Source organism: Lolium perenne, chromosome 3 (assembly GCF_019359855.2).
Source record: "Lolium perenne isolate Kyuss_39 chromosome 3, Kyuss_2.0, whole genome shotgun sequence".
Classification (NCBI taxonomy): domain Eukaryota; kingdom Viridiplantae; phylum Streptophyta; class Magnoliopsida; order Poales; family Poaceae; genus Lolium; species Lolium perenne.
The window spans coordinates 170,678,025-170,688,925 of NC_067246.2; the positions used below are offsets into that span (position 1 = coordinate 170,678,025).

General features: G+C 42.3%; 1 protein-coding gene across 1 annotated transcript; it reads left to right on the plus strand.

Annotated features, from left to right (window-relative positions):
- Positions 1-3,990: 3,990 nt before the first annotated feature.
- On the plus strand, positions 3,991-9,440 carry LOC139838037 (uncharacterized). Its single transcript, XM_071827389.1, has 6 exons — positions 3,991-5,580; positions 5,743-5,871; positions 6,025-6,207; positions 6,776-7,015; positions 7,177-8,676; positions 9,426-9,440. Exons 1-6 carry the CDS (start codon positions 3,991-3,993, stop codon positions 9,438-9,440), a joined length of 3,657 nt encoding a protein of 1,218 aa, XP_071683490.1.
- The last annotated feature ends 1,461 nt before the right edge of the window (positions 9,441-10,901 follow it).

Genomic DNA, 10,901 nt, shown 5'->3' on the forward strand with positions numbered 1-10,901 from the left:
TAATTTTTGATGCTCCATGCTTGTTTTACACCAATTCATATATGTTTTTCTTACACTTCGTTGCACTTTTACATGATTTCCGGCACTAACCTATTAACAAGATGCCACAGTGTCAGTTTCCTATTTTCTGCTGTTTTTGTATTTCAGAAAAGTTGTAAAGGAAATATTCGCGGAATTGGTCGAAACAAAAGCCAAAGTCAATATTTTACCGAAACGAAGATGAAGTCCACAGGGAGGTCAAAGAGGCGCCACAGGGCGGCCAGACTACCCTATGGCGCGGCATGGCCTGGGCCCACGCCTAGGGGTGGTGTGGGCCCCCCCAGGAACCCCACCAACCTAAATCCTCCGCCTATTTATACATCTTCTCGGGAAAACCCTGGATACCCAAGCCTCCATCCACAAAAAGTTCCGTCGCGGCCGACATCGCAGAACCCATCTTGGGGGGTTCTGAAGCTTTTCCCGGCACCCTGTCAGAGGGGGAAATCATCGCCGGAGGCATCTGCATCGCCATGCCCGCCTTCGAAGTGATGCGTGAGTAGTTCATCCCTGGACTATGGGTCCATAGCAGTATCTAGATGGTTGTCTTCTCCACTTTGTGCTTCATGTATAGATCTTGTGAGCTGCCCTACATGATCAAGATCATCCTTATGTAATCCTACATGTTGTGTTTGCCGGGATCCAATGAATATTGTATACTATGTTGAGGTCGATTATATATTCATGTAATATGTTATTTGTGATCTTGCATGCTCTCCGTTGCTAGTAGATACTCTAGCCAAGTCGATGCTTGTGACTCCAAGAGGGGGTATTTATGCTTGATGGTAGGTTCCTGCCTCTAGTAATCTGGGAGAGTGACAGGAACTTATAAGATTGTAGATGTGTTGTTGTTACTAGGGAGAAAACAACAATGTTTTACCCGAGGGTAATTCTATTGTTTACATTACACACATTGCTTAATGCGATAATCTGTTGCTTGCAACTTAATACTGAAAAAGGTTCGGGCGATAACCGGAAGGTGGATTATTAGCCATTGACGCAGTTGGATTACAGTCTATGTATTATGTTGTAATGCACAATCAAATCTCATAGTAATCATCTTGTCATGTATGGTCGATATTCTGTCAATTGTCCAGCTGTAATTTGTTCACCCAACATGCTATTTATCTTTATGGAGAGACACCTCTAGTGAATTGTGAACCCCTGTCCGTTTCCTTTACACTGATAAATTCAACCACTACAATCATGTTATGTTTACTTACTGAATTCATGTTCTCTTTAATTACTGCAAACATCTCTTTCCACTCGATACGTCTAATCATTTGTGTTCAGCAAACCGGTGAGATTGACAACATCACTGCAATTTGGGGCAAAGTATTTTGGTTGTGTTGTGTGCAAGTTCCACGTTATTCCTGATGCCGGTAGTGCGCCCTGCCACTAGTCATCTAGCAACACCTTCAGAAGTCGCGCCTTTCTCCTACTAGTCGATTAAATCTTGGTTTCGTACCGAGGGAAAACTTGCTGTTGTGCTGATCACACCTTCCTCTTGGAGTTTCTCAACCTCTTCCACAACAACGCTCAGCAAGATTGTCTGGCGCCATCACCGGAGCACCATCACCCATCTGAGCATTAGTTGCAGAGGGAGATTGATATTTCTGAGCTTCTACTAACTTCTTCTCCCCCTTAGCTGAATTCTTAGGCTTACCAGCCATATCACCACCTCCCATACTTTGCTGCTCCTGTTGCTGTTGGTGCTTATTGATGTTGGGGTTGTTGTTGACAACCATGCTGCTGAGAAGTTAACCATTGATTTGACTGCATACAAAAAGCAGGGTTTGGAGGGAATTATGGGAAAGAGCCATTAAAATCCCAGGGGGGAGGCATAGGACCAAGAACAAAACCAAATTGTTGCCGGTGAAAACCAAAAACACATGGCTACCTATAATCCATCTGCCTCTGAGGCTGTTGTTGGAATTGTTGGGGTAACATCTTCCCAGACTGTTGCCACTGATCTTGGTTGTTTCCATTCCTCCCGTACCTCTCCCTTTGAAATTCCCACGGCCAGCAATGGATTGTGGCACACTAACAGGGCAAGCCTCTACACCAAGGTAGCTCTCCCGTGAGATCTCCTCCGCCGCCACCCAAGAGGCCAAAAAGGAACCCTAAAGGAGTTGGGATTCCTTTTTATACTAGTTTTGCAAAGCGGGGAGCAGGTGGGATGCCATGGAATATGACAGAGCTGTTAGAAAAAGCTCTCCATGCCATCTGGACTATCCACACCACACAAAGCTTTCCACTTCACTGATCTCTGGACCCCTCCACAACGTCAATCTTGATGATGTGAGCTTCCTAAATCCATCATCCTAGATCAACTAACCAATCCTTCTAGAAGTATTGTGAACCGGCGACATGGGAGGTGTATGAATTGAAGAAACAACACCTGGCCAATCCATTCCTCCCGACTTCTGATCGGAACTAGAAACACCGATATGTGGCTAGAGGATGGAGCTCCCACCTCCCCTCCCCAACCCCAAGCCCTAGACACCTTCACCGCCGGCGATCTCCTTGATCTCTGGTGATCTCCTCCTTCCCTGCCGACCATCTTCACCGGCGTCTCCTCCTCCTCAAGGTGATACCCTATGGCTCCCTCTCCTCTTGGACGTTGGAAGGTTTCCTTTGAAGTTCTCCTTGACTCTGGTAGAAGCAAGTCTTCCCCTGGTTTTCTCCTTCTTTGGCCAAGGAATTGGTTGGTCTTGGTTAATCATAAAGATTCTCCTTTGGTTGGTAAGCATCTAAATCCTGGTGAGGTTTTCTACACGGGATCCACAGTCAAGTTTGCATCTCATGTTGCTGTGGTTGAGGCTTGTTTAATTTCACCACCGGGTTTTTCTTCGTTCCCTGAAGCACCCCCTGTAAGATGGAGAGTTACTTATGCTGATATGGTTCCTTCGTCACATATCAAGGATTCCAAGCCCATTTTCTCTAGATCTGCCTTCCTTATTCTCAAACCCAATGCCAAAAAGAATTGTCCTGTTAGATTCAAAAGAACAAGTTTTAGATGCTAGATTTTTGCTTCTTGATGAGAAGATTTGTCTGGGGCAGTTCTTGGATCTCACTGTTTTCACGGTGCTAGTGGGGGAGCGTGTTGTTTCGGATTCTATCTCTCAAGCTTTGCAATTGGATAAGAAAGCTGCTGCACCCAGATCTTTTGTTGAGGTAGTGTCTAGCTCCCCTCCAAGGCAAGAAAATTGTTCTGTCTCTCATGGTGATGGTTTTAAGAGCTTGGATTTTTCTCAAGGTCAAGTCTTTGAATTGGAGTGTTCCAAGAAATTTGGACAAAAAGTGAATATGGATAAATTTTCTGTAAGGATGCCTTTCTTCATGGTCTGTTCTTTTGGTCGTGCTTGCTTCAGATTGGATGTTCATACAGTGGCCATTGCTCTACAAGCTTGTTTTGGTGGTTTGGCAACCCTATACAATGTTAAACATCTTCGAGACAGAAGCTTCAGGTTCTCAGTTTCCTCAAGTTCAGTTGGTTTTCAAATATATAATTTGGGTTCTCAAGTTCAGACCTCTTTCAAGATCTTTTTTCATCTCTGGGGTCAAGGTGGGCCTAATTGGATTGCTGAAGAGAGGAAATTTTACAAAGAACAATTGGAGGAATGGACAGAAGTTAAGTCTAATTTCCAAAATAGAAAGTCGGTTTTCTCAAGGTTATCTTATGCTCAAAAGGTGGCGGAAAACAATCACAGGGTGTCGGCTTTTGATAGATTGGCTTATGCAACGGCTACATCAACGGTCTTTATGCCACCGCGACAGTCTAATGAGGTAATTAAGGATTCTTATGGCAATTTTAATGCACCTTTTACTCCTGGTCAACGGTATAATCGATCGCTTCCCAATCAAAAGACAAGTTTTAATTTCGGCGCCAATTTGCCGGGCTTCCTTTCCTCTTTTAAATTTCCGAACTTTCCTTCTTTGGATTGGCCCGACATGTCCTTCCTTTCCTGGTTCAAGGCCCATGGGCCGGCGCCTCAAATCCAGCTTGTTTCCCATTTTGGAGACTTCTCTTTTTTCCAGTCTCAGAAAACAGAGAACTTCTTACACCTCGCCTCCTCGGCTTCTTCGTCCATCTCTCTCCTCTGTAAAAACCCTCTGACTCTCTCTGCACCGAAGTCGCCGGGAGCTTCGCCGGCGACAATGGCCAACATTCCCATCGACCCTCGCCCGTTTGTGCCGCATGGATTTGAGATTCAGCAGATTGAGGGAAGAGTTGTGGTCAAGCGTGTCGTCGTGGCAAGGAAGCCGAGGTTGCATGAACAGTATGCCATCGCCACCATTAATCCTTTTCCCCAAGGTCAGGTACATTTCCCTAATGTCAGAAATGTCCTAGAAGAATACTTGAATGAGGTGGCAGAGGTCGGGTTTCAGAGTATCCAGGAATGTCCTTTTGGGGCAGCCTATGTTCAGTTCACCAATGTCAGTGATAGGGATAGGTTGATTCACACTAGTCCTAACCCTTTTGGAGATGTTGACATTTCTTTCTGTAAGCATGATGAGGGGAGGAACTGGCGTGCTGCTAATTTTAATAGAGATGCTTGGGTGCTTATTGTTGGACCTCCTTTAGATCATATGAATACTGAGGACCTAAATGCTTGTTTCCATGATATTGGCACTCTTCTGCTCTGGGAAAGAGATCCTAATAAGAAGGGAAGAGTGGTGGCCAAAGTGAGAGTTACTGATCTGGTTGAAATTCCAAAAAGTATCAGGTTTACTGAAGGAAATAGACCTGATGCTGAATCCTGGACATTCTCTGTGGAAGTTCTGCAGCACAATTTACTTGGTGGGGGCCCACCTGATGAGGACCCACTTCCTGGTGATGGGGTGGACCCACATCCTTTGCCAGATGACTTGGCTCCACCTGCTGCACCTCTTTTTCCAGCACAAATTGAAGACAATGATGCTGATGAAGGGGAAGATGATGGCTGGGGGCACTGGGCTATGGGAAATAATGTTCAGCAAGAGGAAGACAATCATATGGAAGTGGACCTTGCTCCTAATGCTGCTTTCCAAGGTCTTTTGGATGCCATTCAAGCTGAAGAGATGATTCTTGATAACCCCCCTGTGGCTGACACTAGCAGTGATATTACCTATTCCTCTGGCAGTTCTAATTCTTCAGTTAATGCTGCAAACCAACAGTTGGTGATTCATGCTGGAGTAGAAGTGGGCCTGCTTCCTTTCAACCAGATGGGTGAAGGCCTTCAGAACATTGCTCTAGCATATATAGAAGAAGGTGAAGAAGCAGATTCTGATGATGAGAATGGGATGATTCAACAAGCCAATGCTGTGAATATTCCTGAGGAAGATAATGGAAATGCTTTTCTTTTGCTTGAGGATGACAATATGGTACCACCACAGGAAGCACACCTTATTGTTGGAAGGGTGGAAACATCCTTTTTCTCTATTCCAGAAGAGCATGATCCTACTAGAAGATTCTCCAAGCAAGGCATGAAGATTTGGGAGGCATACTTTGCTCCTAACATTCACCATTCTTCTGCAAGTGGTTATCCCTGTGAGATACCTGTAAGTTGGTTCAATTTTGTCACTCTTATGCTTATGACACCTGATAAATTTGATTGGGCCAAGGGTTTCTTAACTTCTCAGCTATGGAATATTATCAAGGAATCTATTGCATATGAACACACTATTTCTTTTGTCATTCCTGATAAATGTGTTGCCAATCAGGCCCCTGTTTGCCAGTTGTTGGAAGAATCTCAGGAGAGTCCCAAGAGTAACTTACTGATAAATGGAGATAATTCTATTTCTCCAAGAAAGAAAAGGAGAGATGGAGGGGTGCCTCTGGTTGAATCAGAGGTAAGAAGGAGCCCCAGACTGGTTCTTTTAAATAATGGGTACAAAAGACATGATAACTGTGTTGATAAGAATTGTTTGACCTACATTGCTGCTCCTCCTATAATCAATACCAAAGTGGTGAAAAATTTGGCTTCTTCTTTCTGTAAGGTACAGGAAGATGGCCTAGAAAAGAAGTTGCTGAAGAAGACTAAAATGGATACAAGGAAAAAAGCTCCAAGAACAGCACAAGAGGATCCTGCTCCTGGACCCAAGGTTACCAAAGGGAGAGCACAAGCCAGCACTAGTGGAAGCAACAAAGAGAAAGGATCAAATGCTGCTGATGGGGTGGCATCTCAGGCCAAAAAAAGGCCCCATAAATAGAGTGATTTAATGTTAGACAGCAATCATGCTTTTGTGGCAGAAAAGGAATATCTTTTACATGCTTGTAATAGCTATATGGTGTATCAAACTTATCCTTGTTGCTTTTGTGGAGATCTTGATGCCTTCAGTTATATATCATGGATTATGCTCCGCTCTGTGTATTGTGCTTGTCTTGGTTCTCTGTTTCCTTGTATGAATGGTGGTGTCAAAGCTTCTAGTGATTTCAGCTGTGGTGCTCACACACATAAAAAAATACCAATAGTTTCCCATGGATCACAACAGAAGTTGGAAAATATTAAATTGGAACTTGAGAGGAATTAATTCTGAAAAGAAATGGGTTGCTCTTTCTAGTAAAATTGATGAATCAAATTGTGACATCATTTGTCTGCAAGAAACAAAAAGAGAATCTTTTGATATGGATTATATAAGAAAATTCTGTCCGAAAAGATTTGATAAATTTGAATTCCTCCCTTCAATTGGATCTTCTGGGGGTCTTGTTACCATCTGGTGTAGTTCTTTGTTCTCTGGTACTTTGGCTTTTCAGAATGAGTTCTCCATCTCTGTTCAGCTCACCAGTAATCTTATAGATAGTACTTGGATTTTAACAAATGTTTATGGCCCAAGTCAAACAGAAAGGAAAAGTGACTTTATTGAATGGTTCACAAATATTGACATGCCTGATAATATGGATTGGTTAATCATGGGGGACTTCAATTTCATCAGGAAACCTTCAGACAGAAACAAACTAGGAGGGGACATTAATGGGATGCTTCTTTTCAATGAGGCAATCAGCAATTTGGGCCTAATAGAGTTGCCACTTAAAGGGAGAACATACACTTGGAGCAATATGCAACATTCTCCTTTGCTTGAAAGACTGGACTGGTTTTTTCTTCATCCTCATGGACTGTTAATTACCCTTTATCTATGGTTTTTCCTCTAGTGAAGCCAACTTCTGATCATGTCCCTTGTGTTGTTTCTATTGGCACTAATATTCCAAAGGCTAATGTGTTCAGATTTGAGAATTACTGGTTGCAACATAGTGACTTTAAGAATATTGTGGAAGCTAGTTGGAACATTCCAGTTGGACATTCTGACCCTGCCAAAAAAGTCACTGCCAAATTAAAGAATTTGAGGAAAAGTATAAAGCTTTGGGCAAAGAATTTGCCCTGCTTAAAGATTCTCATTGAAAAGGTCAACTCAGTTATCACCTTCTTGGATATGATGGAGGAATTTAGAACTCTTTCTCTAGAGGAGTGGAATCTAAGAGACATTCTTAAAGATCATATAATAAATCTGTTACAAAATCAAAAAGCTTACTGGAAACAAAGAGGAAAAATAAAATGGGTAAAGCTTGGAGATGCAAATACAAAGTTTTTTCACAACAAAGCAACAATCAATCACAGACACAATTATATCTCTGTGCTGATGAATGAAAGTTTAGCTGAAATTACAGATCATGATGGAAAAGCTGATATTCTTTGGAAGGCTTTCAAGGAAAGGATGGGGAAGACTGATAATCTTTTTATGCAGTTTAACTTGCATGATTTCTATGGAGAAGGGATGGATGCAGAGACAAGTGCACAATTGGAGTCACCTTTCACAGATAAAGAAATTGATGATATAATAAAAGATCTTCCCAATGACAAATCCCCTGGGCCAGATGGTTTTAATAATGAATTCTTCAAGAATTGTTGGCATATTATTGGGAAAGATGTTAAGGATTTGATCAGAGGATTCTATGATGGTAATATCAATTTGGAGAGCATCAATTCTTCCTATATTTCTTTAATTCCAAAAGTGGATTCCCCAATGAGACCAAGTGATTTTAGGCCTATTTCTTTACTGAACACTGTGTTCAAAATCATCACCAAGCTGCTAGCAAATAGATTGCAAAAAATCATTCTACAACTAGTTCACAAAAACCAATATGGTTTCCTGAAGCAGAGGTCTATACAAGATTGTTTGGGTTGGGCTTTTGAATACATCTTTCAGTGCCATAAGTCAAAGGAGGAAATTGTCATACTCAAGTTAGACTTTGAGAAAGCTTTTGATAAGATTGAGCATAGCACAATTTTGGAAATTCTGAGAGCAAGAGGGTTTGGAGAAAAATGGATAAATTGGATACACTTAATTCTCAGTACTGGTACCTCTGCTGTACTTCTCAATGGTACACCTGGAAAAAGATTCTACTGTAAAAGAGGGGTAAGACAAGGGGATCCTCTTTCTCCTCTTCTTTTTGTGCTTGCAGCAGACTTGCTTCAATCGGTCCTAAACACAGCCATGAATCAAGGAATTATAGAGAGGCCTATTCCATCATCTGCTTGCCCTGATTTTCCAGTTGTTCAATATGCTGATGATACCCTGATAATTATGAAAGCAAATGCTAACAATTTGATCTGTCTCAAAGCACTGCTACAAACTTTTGCTGACTCCACTGGCTTGAAAGTGAATTATAATAAATCCAATATGATTCCAATCAATTTAAGTGAAGAAAGGCTCAATCATTTCTCTGAAACAATGCAATGTCAGAAGGGATCTCTGCCTTTCACTTACCTGGGGCTGCCACTCAGTATTACCAAACCATCCATGGAGCATTTTCTTCCCATTGTACAAAGAACCCAAGCAAGGCTTGGAGGAATTGCAGATTTCTTAAACTATGGAGGGAAGCTACAACTGGTTAAATCTGTTCTTGCTTCTATGCCAGTTTTTTTCATGTGTTGCTTTGATGTTCCTGTGGCCATAAAGGAACAAGTTGTAAAATACATGAGACATTGCTTGTGGAGAAAGAAAAATAATGATGTCCAAGCAAATGGCTCAGCTCTTGTTGCATGGAAAAAGATCTGTAGGCCCAAAGAACAAGGTGGTTTGGGAGTACTCAATTTGGAAATTCAAAATAAAGCTCTCATGCTGAAAAATCTTCACAAATTCTTCAACAATCATGACATCCCTTGGGTTCATTTGGTCAGAGAGTCCTATTACTCAAATGGAAATTTACCTACAAATAACTTGGGTCATTCTTTCTGGTGGAGATCACATTTAAAATTGCTAGATATCTACAAAGCTATGGCTAGATGCAATATTGGAAATGGTAAAACTGTTAATTTCTGGACAGACCTTTGGGAAGACAGCTGCCTACACCAAAAGTTTCCTCGTTTAGTGACTTATGCTAAACATACTGATTGGTCTGTTGACAGAGTAATACACACTGAATATCTTGAGGATCTATTTTATCTGCCACTTTCCCAGCAAGCTTTTGGAGAATTTCAGGATCTTGAAGTTATATGTCAGAATGCACTCACAGTAGTACAAGATGGGAATCTAGATAATTGGTCCTATATCTGGGGGAATGCAGATTTTTCTTCACAGAAAGCATATAAAGCTATGATTGGGTTTTCACCAGCACCTAACTTATTATCCATTTTATGGAAATCTTCATGTCAAGCCAAGCACAAAATCTTCTTCTGGTTATTATTACATGATAGATTGAACACAAGAAACTTGCTGAGAAGGAAAAATTTCATTTTGCCATCTTATCAGTGTATTGTGGAAAATTGCAATGAGGAAGAAACTCTGGTCCACCTTTTCTGGGCTTGTTCTTTTGCAAAGAAATGTTGGGATTTCATTAGCCCACAGAGAAATAGAAACTTATCTATTATGGAAGCATTTGAGGATATGAGAGTTAAAATGAAACTACCTTTTGCATTGGAAGTTTTAATTCTAGCAGCATGGGGTATCTGGATAGTCAGAAACAACAAGATTTTCAAGGATCAGAATGCAGAATTTAATTCGTGGAAAGCAATATTACTTCAAGAACTAAGACTGCTGGTGCATAGAATGAAAAAGAAGCATGTAAATTCCTTCAAGGAATGGATTCACTCTTTAAATTAGTGTTAGCTCTAGGTTTTTCTTTCTTTTTAAGAGAGTTTCTCACTCTCTTTTGTATTTTTTGGATGCTGTAATTTTATATTAATAAAAATTGCAGGGGGCTTTTGCCCACTGTTTTACTTCAAAAAAAAGAAACAACACCTGCATGAACAGCTGCTTGGGTAGTTTCGATAGTTAGTTCCCTGGCGGGAACTGCCTAGACTGCTTTACAATCTCCTCCATATATCTCGTGTGGTAGTTGAACTGGAACAGTGCATTCGCTGATTGTATCTCGTCGTAATTCAAGCCATGCGCACTCTGAATCGGTTGCACGGAGATGCACTGCTTCTTCTGCAAGCTCGAATGGGGTTCTCACCTTCCTTGGCTTCCTCCCTTTTCTCTGCTTCGTCCGCTGCTGCCCTGGTCCAATTCCGATTGCGAGCCTTCCCACGACGGATCCTCCTCGGATGAGACCGACAGGTCCAGGAGCTTCGATAACTTGACGAACTTCTTCGGACCAGGCTTCATCACCTGCGCCTCTGTGCGAGGCTCCACCAAAGTTTGAGTTCTAGTCGGCAAGCGGGGTGTCGATGATGATGGAGCCGACACGAAGCTTGTCCGCTGTCGGAGTTGGAGGTGAAGCTGGGGCGGCTATCTCGGCGACCGTAGCCCAAACCATCCCCAATCTCCTCCGCCACCCAACGTAGACCTCGACGACCTTGGATCCTCCCTCGCCCGCCAGCCTCAGCCCCTGCTCCTCCCAGTTGGAGCACCCCGCCTTCTTGCGCCGCCTCTCCGCCATCCAT